The sequence below is a fragment of the Gadus morhua genome, chromosome 15 (genome assembly GCF_902167405.1).
Source record: "Gadus morhua chromosome 15, gadMor3.0, whole genome shotgun sequence".
Lineage (NCBI taxonomy): Eukaryota > Metazoa > Chordata > Actinopteri > Gadiformes > Gadidae > Gadus > Gadus morhua.
In genome coordinates this window covers 24,221,566-24,239,479 of record NC_044062.1, presented here as the reverse complement: position 1 = coordinate 24,239,479, position 17,914 = coordinate 24,221,566, and the positions used below count along the sequence as shown (strand labels likewise).

General features: G+C 47.1%; 1 protein-coding gene across 1 annotated transcript in view; it reads right to left on the bottom strand.

Moving 5' to 3' along the window:
* Positions 1-17,914, bottom strand: part of LOC115560067 (inactive phospholipase D5) — a 188,147-nt gene that overhangs the window by 60,221 nt on the left and 110,012 nt on the right. Inside the window, exon 7 of the mRNA XM_030379363.1 lies at positions 10,499-10,635. Coding sequence (XP_030235223.1) covers positions 10,499-10,635 — 137 coding nt within the window. The remainder of the gene's footprint in view (positions 1-10,498; positions 10,636-17,914) is intronic.

The following is a 17,914-nucleotide window of genomic DNA, read 5'->3' as shown; positions in this document are numbered from 1 at the left end:
GAAAATAAAGGGAAAGTTAAAAAGGCATTTTAGTAAAATAAAGGTAAAGTATTTAAGATTTAGCAGAAAGCTAAAGCAAACATAAAAGTCTTCAATCTTGTTTTGAAGGTGCTCAGAGTTGGGGCAAGTCTTAAATCCTCAGGGAGTTTATTCCAGCTATTTGTTGCATAGTAACTAAATCCTGCTTTCCCATGTTTCGTGTTTACTCTGGGGATAATTAACAGATTGGTCTCAGAAGATCTTAGTGTTCTAGAAGGCTTATGTAGTGGAAGCATATCAGTTAAATATTTTGGGCCTAAACCATGTAGGGATTTATAGGTTAGCAACATGATTTTGAAATCAATTCTCTGACCTACAGGAAGCCAATGTAACGATTTAAGAATTGGTGTAATATGTTCACATTTTTTGGTCTTTGTTAAAACTCTAGCAGCAGCATTCTGAACAAGCTGAAGCTTCCTTAGAGTTTGTTTTGGGAGACCTGTAAGGAGACCATTGCAGTAATCAAGCTTACTAGTGATAAAGGCATGTACAAGTTTTTGTAAGTCTTCGGTGGACATGAGCCCTCTTAGTCTTGCTACATTTTTAAGGTGATAATATGCAGATTTTGTAACTGATTTGATGTGACTTTCGAAATGTAAATCAGAATCCATGATAACCCCTAGGTTTCTGGCTTTGATTGAGGTTTTCAGGGACAGAGAGTGAAGGTGTTGGGTTACTTTAAGCCTTTCCGTTTTAGCACCAAATACAATTATCTCTGTTTTATCCTCATTTAGCTGAAGGAAATTTCGGCACATCCAGTCTTTCACTTGCTCAATGCACTGGCACAGCAGATCTATGGGCCGATAGTCATTTGGTGATAGCGATACATAGATTTGCGTGTCATCAGCATAGCAATGATGGTCAATATTGTTATTATGCATGATTTGCCCTAGTGGGAGCATGTAGATGTTGAATAAAGAGGGTCCTAAGATCGAACCTTGTGGGACTCCACACATCACGTTGGTTGATTCTGATACAAAGTCGCCGATGGAAACAAAGTAGTTCCTATTTTGTAGGTAGGATCTGAACCAATTTAAGACTGTGCCTGAAAGCCCCACCCAGTTTTCTAACCTGTCCAAAAGTATTGTATGGTCTACAGTGTCGAATGCAGCACTGAGGTCTAGAAGCATTAGTATTGAGGTTTTGCCAGAGTCTGTGTTAAGACGGATGTCGTTTACAACTTTAATGAGGGCGGTCTCAGTGCTGTGCAGGGGTCGAAATCCTGATTGGAAGGTGTCATAACAACCAGTTGATGCCAGGAAGTGATTAAGTTGCTGGAGGACAACTTTCTCAATGATTTTACTTATGAAGGGCAGATTTGATATTGGTCTGTAGTTGTTAATAATAGAGGTATCTAGGCTCCGCTTTTTTAAAAGGGGTTTAATAACTGCAGTTTTCAGGGCTTTTGGGAAGTTGCCTGACTGGAGAGAGTTGTTAACTATCTGCAATATGTCTATTGCTAGGCAGTCAAAAACATTCTTAAAGAGGTTGGTAGGTAAAGAATCAAGGCAACAGGTGGATGGCTTTAGTTGTGTAACAGTTTCCACAAGAGTTTTAGAGTCAATAACATTAAAGCATGCCATCCCTGCCATGTTACTTTTGCCTGAACAGGGTGGTAGTCCAACATTTTTGTTTGAAGTGGAGATATTGATGGCGCGTCTGATGCCTTCAATTTTATCAGTATAAAAAGCTGCAAACTCATTGCATTTCTGCGTGGAATGGAGATCAGGTGGAATTTGTGTTGGGGGGTTGGTCAGTCTGTCAACAGTTGCAAATAGGGTTTTTGCATTATTATTATTGGATTTAATGATATTGGAGAAAAATGTTTCTCTAGCACTTTTTAAGTCTGAATTGTAGGCACGGAGGCTCTCTTTGTAGATATCATGGTGAATATGAAGTTTTGTTTTACGCCAGATGCGTTCAACCTTCCTGCATTCTTTTTTCTGTGCTGTTACAGAAGCAGCTTTTCTCCAGGGTGCCTTTTGCTTTCCAGAAATCGTTTTAACCTTGTAAGGTGCAATGACATCCATGACTTTCAAAATTTTCAAATTAAAGTTTTCTACAAGATCATCAGCAGAACATGGGTTGAGAGGTGGTAGTAAGGAGATGGCCTTTCTAAAAAGTACATACGATTCTTCATTGATATACCGTTTTTTGACAGTATTTGATTTTGCCTGTATGTTGGGAATAAAAGATATATTAAAGAAAACACAAAAGTGGTCAGACAAGGAAGGATCAGTCACAGAGAGATCAGAAACATTGAGGCCCTTTGTGATAACCAGGTCTAGAGTGTGGCCCTTACAATGAGTAGTCTCTTTCACATGTTTGGGACAGTTCAAATGTGTCCAAAATGGTAAAAAGTTTTTTTGCACACTTGTCATTCAAATCATCAGTATGAAAATTGAAGTCACCAGTTATAACTAGACAGTCAAAGTCTGTGGAGATGCTAGACAATAATTCTGTGAATTCACCGAAAAAATTTGCAGAGTATGTGGGTGGCCTGTAAATAATTAATAGGAGAACTCTGGGGGAGCATTTCAATACAGCACAAAGGTATTCGAATGATGGAAAATCATCAAATAACATCTGTTTCCCCTGAAAATCATTTTTAAATATAACAGCGACCCCTCCACCTCTTTTTCCAGATCTACATGCATCAAAAAAGTTATAGTTGGGAGGAGCTGTCTCTATCAGAACGGTTGCACTGTTATTTTGTTCCAGCCATGTTTCAGTTAAAAACATAAAATCCAGTTTAGAAGTGGTAATAAAATCATTAACTAAAAATGATTTGTTATTAAGAGACCTAACATTAAGTAGACCCATCCTGATGGTGTTGTTGATAGGCTTTAGGGTTGTTTTTGGTTTGGAGGAAATATGTATGAGATTTGTGAGGTTAGCAGTGTGTCTAAGTTTCCCTTTGTTTACTCTCTTAGTGGTTACAGCAGGAATGCAAAAGTTGCCATGTTTTGACATAGGCAACCTTGGGTTCAGCAGATTATGCGAAACGTCCTTTATACTTTGTCTACGGCTGAACCCTTTTTTGTCTCAGTAATACTCAGGACTACTATTAGTACAGGGGGCGGGGGCTGGGGCGCCATCCTCTTGGGTGTTATCAGCCTGTGGCCATGACGTGGCGATGCTATCATTGACACAGATGCAAGTTTGATGCCTACATATTCCTGTTCCTTAAATTCAGCTGGAAAATCGCAAAGGGAGGAGACAGTGGAGCTGGAGTTGTTGTGGCTATGGGAGAGATGAGGAGGGGGGTGGCCGTTCCTGGCCAAGCCAGCATCGGCGATGGGGGAGGGCACGGTGTCCATGGTGTCGGGCAGGCTGTTGTCTCTCTTCAAGGTCTTTGGTCTGTAATGCAGAGGAGGGGGGTGGCCGTTCCTCGTCAAGCCAGCATCAGCGATGGGGGAGGGCACAGTGTTGATGGCGTCGGGCGGGCTGTTGTCTCTCTTCAAGGTCTGTGGGCTGTCTGCTATCTGTGTGTCAGATAGTGGCAGAGTAGATGTGTGAGGGAGGCTGTAGTCTCGCTTCTTCTCAACCTGTGCTCTGATTGTGGCCTGTGCGTCAGACCATGGCAAGATTGTGGCCTGTGCGTAAAGCGAGAAGAGAAGATTGTCCCTCAACAGTTTTGAGCCTAACCTGTTTGGGTGTAGGCCATCTGCTCTGAAAAGATATTTGCGCCCCCAGAATAAGTTGAAATTGTCAATAAAGCCCCTTCCTCTTTCATTGCAGACTCTGGAAAGCCATGTATTCAGTGCAAGTAGACGACAGAATCTGTTTATTCCCCTGTCAACTGCTGGTATGGGTCCACTGATGAATGAGTTGATGTGTATTTTGTCCAGTGTATCCAATAGATCAGTGTAATCCCTCTTCAGAAGTTCTGACTGTTCTCTTTGAATATCATTAAATCCTGCATGCACAATAATCTGTGAGATTTTGGGGTTTTCCAATATGATTTTGGCTAGTTTATGGTTGATATCACTAACCATTCCATATGGGAAGTTGCATGTTTTGATCTTCTTACCGGTTATATCCTTGATGGTTGAGTCTCCTATAATCAGAGTGTCTGGTTCATCTGCTTCCTCTGAGATGGGCCCTTGTTGGACGGTGGCAGACACATGCGCAGCCCGCCTCCGTGGCGACTGGTTGTTCCATCTCTGTCCGTACCGTCTGTCCGGACACATTTCAGGGGTCAGGGGTGCACAGGTGGCCGAGGCATGCGCAGCTCGCCTCCATGGCGACTGGTTCATGTTCCGTCTCTGTCCGCACTGTCCGTCCGGACGCATCTCGGGGCTCAGGGGTGCATGGGGGGCAGGCTCGTTCGTGGACTCTTGAAGTGGCAGGAACCGGTTCTTCAGTGGCAGGGTTAATTTCAGTGACGGGCTAATCCGGCTGATAACTTTAGCTTTGGGTAGTTTAGCATTTGGCGTTGAGTGATCTTGTTGATTCACTTTGGTATGTTGTTTTGGCTTAGCGCCGACTCTGTGCCAGTGAAACGCAGCTGGAACTGTCTCTCTCTTGTCCAGCTTCGGGAAGGATACAGTGTAGCTTTGATCATCTTGCTGTATCTGAGTGAGCTCAGCAAACTCACCCATCGGCACTGTATCCTGTAGGGGTCCTTTGCATTTTTCTAATGCTGCTAGTCTCGTTTCCATTAAAGCCACCGTCTGTCGCAGTTTGGTGCAGTCTGTGCATTTCCCAGTCTCCATGCCTGAGATATCCGAGTACAGAGGCATGTTGGCGATAGGAAAGTCCAAGGCTTTTTCTGCGGTCTGATCCGGGAGTAAAAAGTGCCAAAATGTATTGTTGAATCGAGCGATGGAGGACGACGAAAACAAACTATATACTGTTAGGTATTATGATCATGAAATAAAATAAGATAAAGTAGATCTGAACGATGAATTAAGTAGTTTTTTCCAATGCCAATGCCTTACTGGGTAAATTGTCGTGTTTTACTTGGTAACGTCACAGAACGTACATGGTACAAGTTTGTTGACTGCATGGACAATGGAATGTATCTTTTATAAATTATATGGTAAGAACCTGCTAATACCATGGAAACAAACGAGGCTTCCTTTTACAGTACAGTTTCAGCTTAATTACTGGGTAAATTGTCATGTTTTACTTGGTAACGTCGCAGAACGTACATGGTACAAGTTTGTGTTGACTGCATGGACAATGGAATGTATCTTTTATAAATTATATGGTAAGAACCTGGTAATACCATGTAAACAAACGAGGCTTCCTTTTGCAATACAGTTTCAGCTTACTTAGTGGGTAAATTGTCGTGTTTTACTTGGTAACGTCGCAGAACGTACATGGTACAAGTTTGTGTTGACTGCATGGACAATGGAATGTATCTATTATAAATTATATGGTAAGAACCTGGTAATACCGTGGAAACAAACAAGGCTTCCTTTTACAGTACAGTTTCAGCTTACTTACTGGGTAAATTGTCGTGTTTTACTTGGTAACGTCGCAGAACGTACATGGTACATGTTTGTGTTGACTGCATGGATAATGGAATGTATCTATTATAAATTATATGGTAAGAACCTGGTAATACCATGGAAACAAACGGCTTCGTACCCAGTATTTAAGAAGATGTACCATGACACTAGAGGAAAACCGATTCCTGCAGAGGTTGTTACCAGGTAAGTAATTCCATAGTCGTAAATCGAATAAACCCTTTCTAAATGGGTGTAGCTATGAATAATAACTAAGAAAAAGTATTTTATTGGAAAGTACTATGCTAATTTCTAGATAGTACATCACTAAATTTGGGCTGTTACCAACATAAACCTTGGATAATAGGTGTTTCTAAGAATTGGTTGCCTAATTTCCTAGGAAGTACACAATATTGGAGTTATTACCAACCTAAAACAGTTACAACTACGCGCTAGTTGAGTTGATGGGTAATAGTGGAGGTTTTACTTGGTACATCAGCTGTAATTCCTCTGTATTTACCTTCTTATTACCAGTGGTAATTACACAGTAATTCACTATAATTTACCGGGTAACTACCTCTGTATTTACCTTCTTATTACCAGTGGTAATAACCCAGTAATACACTATGATTTACCATGTATGTACCGGGTAAATACCTAGTAATTAGGGGACTGTAAAAGGAAGGGTTACCAATGACTTGTTCGTGACCTGTTCGTGACTGGTCTGAAATTCACAAACTGAAATAGTGCCCCCTAGTGACCTTTTTTTTTTTTTTTACTCAGTAGTAATCCTCATCCTCATCATCCTCATCGTCATCCGCTTATCCGGGGTCGGGTCGCGGGGGGAGCAGCTCAAGCAGGGGGCCCCAGACTTCCCTTTCCCGGGCCACATTGACCAGCTCTGACGGGGGGATCCCGAGGCGTTCCCAGGCCAGTGTTGAGATATAATCTCTCCACCTAGTCCTGGGTCTTCCCCGAGGTCTCCTCCCCACTGGACGTGCCTGAAACACCTCCCAAGGAAGGCGCCCAGTGGGCATCCTTACCAGATGCCCGAACCACCTCAGCTGACTCCTTTCTAAGTAAAGGAGCAGCGGCTCTAATCCGAGTTCCTCACGGATGGCTGAGCTTCTCACCCTATCCCTAAGGGAGACGCCAGCCACCCTTCTGAGAAAACTCATCTCGGCCGCTTGTACCCGCGATCTCGTCCTTTCGGTCATCACCCAGCCCTCATGACCATAGGTGAGGATAGGAACGAAGATCGACCGGTAGATCGAAAGCTTTGCCTTGCGGCTCAGCTCTCTTTTCGTTACAACGGTGCGGTAAAGCGAACGCAATACCGCCCCCGCTGCTCCGATTCTCCGGCCAATCTCACGCTCCATAGTACCCTCACTCGCGAACAAGACCCCGAGGTACTTGAACTCCTTCACCTGGGCTAAGGACTCATTTCCTACCCGGAGTAAGCAATCCACCGGTTTCCTGCTAAGAGTCATGGCCTCAGATTTAGCGGTGCTGATCCTCATCCCATTCGCTTCACACTCGGCCGCCAGCCGATCCAGTGAGTGCTGAAGGTCACAGGCCGATGATCCAATGAGGACCACATCATCTGCAAAAAGCAGTGACGAGATCCTCAGACCACCGAACTGCAACCCCTCCCCACCACGACTACGCCTCGATATCCTGTCCATGTATATCACAAACAGGATTGGTGACAAGGCGCAGCCCTGGCGGAGACCAGCACCCACTGAGAACGAAACTGACTGGCTGCCGAGAACACGAACACAGCTCTCGCTTTGGGAGTACAAAGATTGGATGGCCCTGAGGATAGACCCCCTTACCCCATACTCCCGCAGCACCTCCCACAGTTTCTCCCGGGGGACCCGGTCATACGCCTTCTCCAGATCCACAAAACACATGTAGACCGGATGGGCATACTCCCAGGCCCCCTCCAGGATCCTTGCGAGAGTGAAGAGCTGGTCCGTAGTTCCACGTCCGGGGCGAAAACCGCATTGTTCCTCTTCAATCTGAGGTTCGACGATCGGCCGAACCCTCCTTTCCAGCACCTTGGAGTAGACTTTACCAGGGAGGCTGAGAAGTGTGATACCCCGGTAATTGGCACACACTCTCTGGTCCCCCTTTTTGAACAGGGGAACCACCACCCCGGTTTGCCACTCCTTTGGCACTGTACCCGACTCCCACGCGATGTTGAATAGGCGTGTCAACCATGACAGCCCCTCAACACCCAGAGCCTTTAGCATTTCTGGCTGGATCTCATCAATCCCTGGGGCTTTGCCACTGCGGAGATGTTTGACTACCTCAGTGACCTCCACCAGGGAAATTGACGACGAAACACCATCAACCTCGAGCTCTGCCTCCAACATAGAGGGCGTGTTATTCGGATTCAGGAGTTCCTCAAAGTGTTCCTTCCAACGTCCGACGACCTCCTCAGTTGAGGTCAACAGAGTCCCATCCTTACTGTACACAGCTTGGATGGTTCCCCGTTTCCCCCTCCTGAGGTGCCGGATAGTCTTCCAGAAACACTTTGGTGCCGACCGAAAGTCCTTCTCCATGGCCTCTCCGAACTTCTCCCACACCCGCTGCTTAGCCTCCGACACGGCAGCCGCTGCAGCCCTTCGAGCCTGTCGGTACCCTGCAACCGAGTCAGGAGTCCTCCAGGATATCATATCCCGGAAGGCCTCCTTCTTCAGTCGGACGGCTTCCCTGACCACCGGTGTCCACCACGGTGTCCGAGGGTTACCGCCCCTTGAGGAGCCTAAGACCCTGAGGCCACAGCTAGCCACCGCAGCTTCAGCAATGGAGGCTTTGAACACCGCCCACTCCGGCTCAATGCCCCCAACCTCCACAGGAATGCCAGAAAAGCTCCGCCGGAGGTGTGAGTTGAAGATACCTAGGACGGGGGCCTCCTCCAGACGTTCCCAGTTCACCCGCACTACTCGTTTGGGCTTACCAGGTCTATCCGGAAATTTCCCCCATTCCCTGATCCAACTCACAACCAGATGGTGGTCGGTTGACAGTTCCGCCCCTCTCTTTACCCGAGTGTCCAAAACATGCGGCCTCAGATCAGATGACACGATCACGAAATCGATCATCGATCTTCGGCCTAGGGTACTCTGGTACCAGGTACACTTATGAGCACCCTTATGTTCGAACATGGTGTTTGTTATGGATAATCCATGACTAGCACAGAAGTCCAATAACAAACGACCGCTCGGGTTTAGATCAGGGAGGCCGTTCCTCCCCACCACGCCTCTCCAGGTGTCTCCATCGTTGCCCACGTGGGCGTTGAAGTCTCCCAGCAGAACTACGGAGTCCCCTACTGGAGCCCCATACAGGACTCCATTCAGGGTCTCCAAGAAGGCCGAGTACTCGGAGCTGCTGTTTGGTGCATATGCACAAACAACAGTCAGAGTTTTCCCCCCTACAACCCTTAGGCGCAGGGAGGCGACCCTCTCGTCTACCGGGGTAAACTCCAACACCGCGGCGCTCAGCCGGGGATTTATGAGTATCCCCACACCCGCCCGGCGCCTCACGCCCTCGGCAACTCCGCAGAAGAATAGAGTCCAACCCTTATCCAGGAGTACGGTACCAGAGCTGAGACTGTGCGTGGAGGTAAGCCCCACCAGATCTAACTGATAGCGCTCCACCTCCCTCACAAGCTCCGGTTCCTTTCCCCACAGCGAGGTGACGTTCCACGTCCCCAGAGCCAGCTTCTGCCGCCCGGGTCTGGTCCGTCGAGACCCCTGACCTTCGCTGCCACCCATGTGGCTGCGCACCCGACCCCAACGGGTCTTCCCACAGGTGGTGGGCCCATGGGATGAAGAGAGGGGGGGTGCCACGTAGTTTGTTCGGGCTGTGCCCGACCGGGCTCCGTGGCAAACCCGGCCACCAGGCGCTCGCCATCGAGCCCTCCGTCTGGGCCTGGCTCCAGACGGGGGCCCCGGGCTTCCTCCGGGCCGGGTCACATCTCCTCTTTTTTCGTTCTTCATTGGAGTTTTTTGAACCATTCTTAGTCTGGCCCCTCACCTGAGACCACTCTGCCATGAGAGACCCTACCAGGAGCACAAGGCTCCCGACAACACAGCTCTCAGGTTCACAGGGACACGCAAACCTCTCCACCACGATAAGGTGACGGTTCTCAGTAGTAATAGGCCTACTATTGCTGTTTTCGCTTGAATTTTTGTGTTTCTCTACTGATTGCTTTGACAATGCAACATTAAAAGTTACTAACAGTGACTTCATACAGAAGCTCTGGCTTATGGCCCCCCTGAGCGCATGGGCCCCTGGGCCTATTGCCGGTATGCCTGTGCGATAATCCACCCTTGCCTACAGAGCCCATTTCAGCAACGTGTCATGGACAGGTATAAGCCTACGACATTGTTAGAGCAGTGCATGCGCGTTCATGTTAAGAGGATTATTTTACAAATGTTCGAAGGATCATTCATGAGAATGTTCGTACGAGCGTGGATCCATCGTTATCAGGAAACTGGGCCCTGGTTGGTTTGGCGGTTGTTGTTCTGTTGTGTTTCACTAGTGTTTCCCTTATGTTTCATGCAGGATCTTGTTTTGGTTCTCTTGGGTTTCCCTTTTGTCTCATGTGGGTTCTTGTTGTGGTTCAATATCCCAATCTTGATATCGTGGATGTTAGCTGTACTATAAAGCTTTCTGCATGTCAAACACCAACCCCATCTTTAGGATTTTAGCTGAGGTTTGCTGATTCAAAACAACAACAATAAACTTAAGGGGACTTCGGCCACCAACAGGTCAGGAGACCCTTGTCCCGATGTTTCTTACCACACACACACACACACACACACACACACACACACACACACACACACACACACACACACACACACACACACACACACACACACACACACACACACACACTTTCAATGCAACATGCTTCAGTACTTCAACATTATAAGCCCTAACTCTCTGGTTGTATCCTCTGTGGGCGGAGCAGCAGAGCTGTGAGTGCTGACCTGTGGGCACCGCTCTTCAGCAGGGGCAGGTAGTCAGTGATGGAGATGTAGAGGAAGCTGTGTGCCTCCTGTATGACCCGGCTGATGGCCTCCAGGTCGCTGCTGCGGTCCCTGGGGATCAGCAGACTGGGGGAGGTCTGGGAGCGGAGCAGAGGGTGGGTTCAACAATGTGCACCGTACACCATCACACTGTCCTACAAACTACACTGTCAAACTATGCTACACACTGTGCACCATCACACTCTGCTACACACCGTACACCATCACACTCTGCTACACACCATAACACTTTGCTACACCTGTTCATCACTCCCATTCTGGCCTCCTTGCACAGGCTCCCAGTTCTTTTTAGGATTCAGTTTAAAGTTGTATTATCTGTTTTTAAGGCACTTAATGCTCTGGCCCAAACCTATATAACCTACCTTGTAAAGCCCCACTCATTCCAAAGGTCCTTTAGATCCTCAAAGAAAGGGGATTTAGCGCTCACGGCTAAAACAGAGGGGTGATAGAGCCTTTGCGGTTGCTGCTCCATGTCTGCGAGACCATCTCCCCATGGATACTAGATCTGCCCCCTCCATATTAGCCTCCAAATCCAGGCTAAAATCCCACCTTAACTCTCTGGCCTTCCTTGTTCCCTAAGGCCTTGTTAACATCTAGCGTTTTTTTAAATCTGCCAGTGCTTGTTTTACATTATATTCCTATGGAGCAGAGCGTTTCTGGAAAAAGTCACGGCCGTTTTTTTAAACGTCTCAGGAAGAAAGCGGCTAACGTCAGGCGTCTTTTTGGCAACTGACCATTCAGAAGCGGAACATTGACACTTCCTCACGAAGGAAACGAACAGAACATCGAGATCTTCGACATGTCTAATGGGCTCTAGCCTGGATACGTAGTAGGCGAGTAACGTTGGGTCTAGAATGGGTTTGTTGGTAGGCGATAGAAAAAACGCTCTCGGCGCTTTTAAGCTAAGGCCACACTGCCCACACGTTACTTGGGTTAAAAAACGTGCATAACGCGCCTAACTTGACGCTTGATCATTGTGTGTCACAAAGAGTCATTACGTGCGCATGCCGCGTCTAACGCCACTTACGCGCCGCTTTAACGCGTGCAATGCGTCTACGCGCCTACTCCAATGGTTCCCTATGCAAAAATGCCGATTTTCAACGCCAACGCGCGTACAGTGTGGCCTTACCTTAATGCTACGGCCACACCAAAAGCGTTACTCGCATTGGATAACGCGTGTAACGTGCCTAACTTGACGCTTGATCATTGTGTATCACAAAAATAGTTCAACGCGCCTAACGCGCCTGTGGCTGAGCTGGATTTAGGAGTCTGAGATAGGAAACCCAAACGCCGCCGTGTTTGGGTGCATGATAGAGCTTAGATCGGGTTAGATTAAATAATCTCGGATATAAATAACAATAATCGGGTTAAATAACTTCACACGGTGTGTCTGATGTGTTTCCAGCATTCGTAGTGTTGATCAGCAGAGATATAGTCCGCCAAGACGTTGAGGTTGCTTAGAGACGCTGTCCATGCAAGTGAATGGAGCGTTCCCTCTTCGTCATAACTACCAAACCAAACATCCTTCACATTCACCGAGCGAACTTTATGAAAGTAAAATGCACATTTCTCGCTAATTTTTTTTACATAAACGCATTTAATGGTGTAACTATGTTACTATTTCCACCCAGAATAAAGAAAGATGTCGGCCGTATGCTTCTGTGCAAGCGTCACTACTCTCTGCCAGTGACGTCGGGTCAAGCTCCACGCTGATTGGCTATCACGGCTAAGCATCACGCGTTGGAGCGTTGAAAGTTCAGTTTTTTGAACTCCGGGCGCGTTACTGCGTTTACGTGCGTAATTACGTGCGTCTGCCACGTCTAAGGGCCCTTACATAGTCGACGCGAGCGAAACGCGTAAACGACGTGAGTGACGCGAGCATCGCGCTTCCTTTCATAGTCTACACAGCATACGCGAACATCGCGGGCGTAGTGGTGTATTGCATTACATGCAATACACCACTTACGCCACGGGCGGCAGCAGAATCGCCGGTGTTTTCGCGGCTTATATTGCGGGTGACATTCCGAGTGCCATTCCGATCAAAATGTCTACGGAAGAAGAGTGCATTTTATTGCTCCTTTTACACCGGCAACGACAACGCAGGAAGCGCAGAGATAGGCGGTGGTATGTGCGCCCTTTGAATACCACACGAGATCGGGATGGGGAATTTGTTTCTCTGGTGCTTCCAATGCGAAGCCTGGACGAGGAGAGGCATTTCCAATATTTCCGTATGTCGGCGCCAAAGTTCGATGATCTCCTTTCGCGAGTCATCCGTTACCTTCCCGACTCGCACCAAAACCACCGGAACCCGATCGGGGCTTCCCAAAGGCTTGCGGTTACCTTGAGGTACCTGGCAACCGGCATCGGCCTGCAAGCTCTTTCGGCGAGCTACAAGATGGGCACCAGCACTGTGTCGGGCATCGTGGAGGAGATGTGTTCTGCCATCTGGGACGCCCTTCAGGGGGAGTTCATGGCCTTTCCTTCCCGCGGTCAGTGGCAGGACATAGCGGAGGAATTTTGGAGGCAGTGGCAGTTTCCCCTGTGTGTCGGGGCGATTGACGGGAAGCATGTCAGACTCAGAGCTCCAGCGCGATCGGGAAGTGACTACTACAACAACAAAGGTTTTTTTTCAATTGCCCTTATGGCTGCTGCTGATGCCAACTACAGATTCATTTATGTAGATGTTGGCGCATACGGTCGTGAGAGCGATGGAGGTGTCTTGGGTCGCAGTGCCTTCGGATCCAGACTGGCAGAGGGCAACCTCAATCTACCCGCCCCTGCTGTCCTACCAGGCACCACAACGCCCAGTCCTTATTTTTTTCTGGGGGATGAGGCCTTTCCCCTACAGGTGAACCTGATCGTCCCTATCCAGGTGAGAATAAAAATATTGAATATCTATTTATTGTTTTAATTACATTAATTAATTATACATGTTTGAATTAATTATACATGAATTAGTCTAACGAAAAAAAATGCATAGCCTACCCAGGCAGGCACACAGTGCGCGCAATGGCACACTTGACCATTACTATTCAAAAGCCGTATAAAGTTGGAGTCAGCCCAGTCATCTGTTCTGTCATCTGTTCTGTGTTCCTGCATGACACTTATTTGTCTTCTCATTAGGTACTAACCTGCAGGATAGGAAGCGCATCTACAACTACCGACAGGCCAGGGCGAGACGCGTAGTGGAGAATGCCTTTGGCATATTGGCTGCGCGCTTCCGAATCTTTGGCCGTCTAATTGACTGCCAACCTGAAAAGGCGGTGAAGATTGTGAAGGCGTGCGTGGCTCTCCACAACTTCCTGGCATCCACCGAACGAGCCAGATACATGCCCGCCTCCTTTGTGGATACGACCGCTGACACCGGAGAGGTCCAGCCTGGAGAGTGGAGGCAGCATGTCGAGGGGGACCGGAATATGGTCGACGGACCACGGTGTTCGGTCGGCAGAGCCAGACCATCTCAAAGAGCGGCCCTTGTCAGGGAGCAGCTGGCAGATTATTTTCTGTCGGATGCTGGCGTGTTTCCCCACCAGTACAATGTGCTACGATTGGGCACTGACCAATAAACGTATTGTTCACTTGGAAGCATGACTTCTAATTTATTAGTTATCACATTACACAAGTTAACCAATTTGGTTTACGTCAAACTCATTAATTCATATCCATATAAAATGTTTACACAACGAGCTACTGCCTTGACAGATGAATGAATTATTTAATTGTACGCCTATAGCCAAAGCTATAGCGCATAATGTCCACAGAAATTATCACCATTTTAATATGATATGCATGTATTTACCTGTATGTCAATTGTGGCACATTTACATTTAGGGCATTTAGCAGACGCTTTTATCCAAAGCGACTTACAATAAGTACATTTGTCATAAGAAGTGCATCAATATATCGCTGTCGGTACAGAAAGGATGTTCATAGAACCAAGTGCAAGTACCACAATCGCTAGGTTAATCAATTCCCCGTATTACAGACATGATAGCAGCTGCTGCAGTTGCTACACAGTTAAGTGCTACAATACAATACAATACTACAATACAATACAGTGTACAATGGTGGTCAGAAGAGGAAGGGTGGCTATTGCACCCATTGCACTCCTGACCTTCCCTGGTAGAAGGGATCCCCTACACTGCGTTTCTTCTCAAAATTTCTTCCTTGCTGATTCAAGGGAGTTTTTTCTTGCCCGTGTGGGGGCATGGGTAAAGGGGGGTGTCACAAATATTTGGCCTGTTAAGCCCTTTGAGACTGTAATGGTGATTAAGGGTTATACAAATAAAATTGAATTGAATTGAATTGAATTGAACTGAACACTGAACTGAACTGAATTGAACACACAGAACATGAAGAACGTGAACGTAATTAATTAAAATAGGCTAAAACAAATAAGGCCAGTAATAGAAAGAACATCGGAACATCGGGTGACAAGAAAATCATTAAATCTCATAATCCCGCATCAACTGTTTGATGTCGCGCATCAAAGAAGAACTTTGCCCCTGTGGAAGGGTTCGCAAGAATTGGCAAAGGTAATTGGTGAAGGAGAAGTGAATGTCATTCATGTCTCGTTCCCTCATCCTCTCTCTCTCCCTCTCTCTCTCATTCTCTCTCTCCCTCTCTTCCAGCCTTTCTCTCTCCCTTTCTCTCGCCTTCTCCATCTCCTTCTCTCTATCCTGACGAATTTCCTGCAGCCTATCGAGGAGGGCAGCCTCGCATGGATCTGCATTCGGCCTGACGCTTTTCCTCTTTCTTTTGCCCCCACGGGAGGCTGATGACGTCGGGGTATGAGATGATGGGGTAACTGGGAGGGTGGTGGGAGGGTGGGGATGAAGAAGAGAAGAGGTAGAGGCAGAAGTCATCTGAGTGGTGGAAGGGTCGGATAGTGAGGAAGAGGTAGCAGAAGCCACTCGTGTCGCGGGGGAAGGGTGGGAGGGTGAGGTGTGGAAGAGGTAGTGGTTAGAGGGTCAGATGGAAGTGGACATTGGGATAGGGATGAGGCGGGGTTGGGGGTTGATGGAGGTGCCTGATCTGCCTGGAAATTAGGCCTTTCCTCCTCCTCCTCATCGTCTTCCTCACCTGCCTACAGAAAGACACCTGTTTTCAAACATCCTGACTAAGTAAATAGCCTACCATTACCTACATTGAACAGTCTCTCTCTACACACACACACACACACACACACACACACACACACACACACGAACACACACACACACACGAACACACACACACACGTTGATTATGCCTACATACCGGAAAATTCGATTCGGTGGACCTGTGCCATATGAACTCACTCAACCAGCTAAGTTGGGTCAGGATCTTAGGATAGCCGAAAGTTATTTGGCCAGCACCACTTCTGCACGCGATCTTCCACTTTTTATGCGCTCTGTTGTATTTGTCCCGGGCTTTCCAGTCTGATTTAACTTTTGCAACCGATTTTTCCATTGCAGTTGCAACCTCCCTCCACGCATTCTCCAAAGCATTTTTGTTTGAATGTAACACGGATGAAGTGTCATAAATATGCTGATATAATCTTATTTGCTCGCACAATTTTTCCTCTTCGCCCGCCATTTCATTCGAATTTTCTTCCGTTAATATAACCTATAGTTGAAATTAACGTACAATATTTGCAGTATCGCCCCCACCGACAACGCTTGGTATTGCATGGATCGGCGCGTCGCGTATCAAAAATTTGGAGGACGCGTTTTGCTACGCTTCGACGCTTAATGGCGGCCGAAGCGTCGCGTCGCGTAGCCTTTTGGACGCGTAAGCGTAGCGTTGCGTCGACTATGTAAGGGCCCTAACGCGCCTAACTTGACGCTTGATCATTGTGTGTCACAAAAATGGTTCAACGCGCCTAACGCGCCTTGTGGCTGCGCTGGATTTAGGAGTCTGAGGTAGGAAACCCAAACGCCGCCGTGTTTGGGTGCATGATAGAGTTTAGATCGGGTTAGATTAAATAATCTCGGATATAAATAACAATAATCGGGTTAAATAACTTCACATGGTGTGTCTGGTGTGTTTCCAGCATTCGTAGTGTTGATCAGCAGGTGCCATGCCGTAATTCCGACGTCTCAATGGTCCGAAATATTTCCCATTAGATCAACATGCCACTATGCCAACGGTTCAATGTTCCGAAAACGGAACCCATTGGTCCGAAGGTCCGTTTGTCCGACTTTTCAAAAAGGAAGCAATTCCACATTTGTGATTATGAAACCAAAAATAAAAGACGATGTAGGCTAAGTTCCAGCAGTGCACTTCACCAATCCAGACTATTGCTGTGGGCTTGAACGGTCACAAGAGGTGAATTTATGAAGCGCACGTTATACAAGGACTAATACTTTTCCCGTAAAGAAGTCAAACGGTGAGTGAAAAACAAATAACATTTTTATCTTTAGTAGCTGTGTGTGGGCCTATATGTGTTTACTGTGTTTACAGTGGGCTTTTAGCCTAAATCATTTCGCTGGTATTGATTTAGTCAAACTTATACCTCATACCGTGTGTGTGTGTGTGTGTGTGTGTGTGTGTGTGTGTGTGTGTGTGTGTGTGTGTGTGTGTGTGTGTTCGTGCCCGTGTTGAGAATTAGACCTACGCTCTCTGTCCATGGGGCTGAAACACTGTGTCGAAATGAAGTGAAGCGTTGTCACTTTGCTCTCCATTGTTCATCGTGAACGTGATATGAAGGCCAATGTAGTATTTTGGAGAGAGCGAGAGAGAGCGAGAGCGCGAGCGAGATATGAAACTCTTTATATGTAGGCCTATTCGGCTGTCGGCCTAATGTGCCTCCTTTTTGAAAAGTCGGACAAACGGACCGATGGGTTCCGTTTTCGGAACATTGAACCGTTGGCATAGTGGCATGTCGATCTAATGGGAAATATTTCGGCACCATTGAGACGTCGGAACAATGAGGTGTCGGAATTACAGGCAGGCCCCGATCAGGTGCGATATAGTCCGCCAAGACGTTGAGGTTGCTTAGCAACCAGAGACGCTGTCCATGCAAGTGAACGGAGCGTTTCCTCTTCGTCATAACTATCAAACCAAACATCCTTCACATTCACCGAGCGAACATTATGAAAGTAAAATGCACATTTCTCGCTAAAAATGTTTACATAAACGCATTTAATGGCGTAACTGTGTTACTATTTCCAACCAGAATAAAGAAAGATGTCGGCCGTATGCTTCTGTGCAAGCGTCACTACTCTCTGCCAGTGATGTCGGGTCAAGCTCCACGCTGATTGGCTATCGCGGCTAAGCGTCACGCGTTGGAGCGTTGAAAGTTCAATTTTTTGAACTCCGGGCGTTGGTGCGTTGGAGGCGTTACTGCGTTTACGTGCGTAATTACGTGCGTCT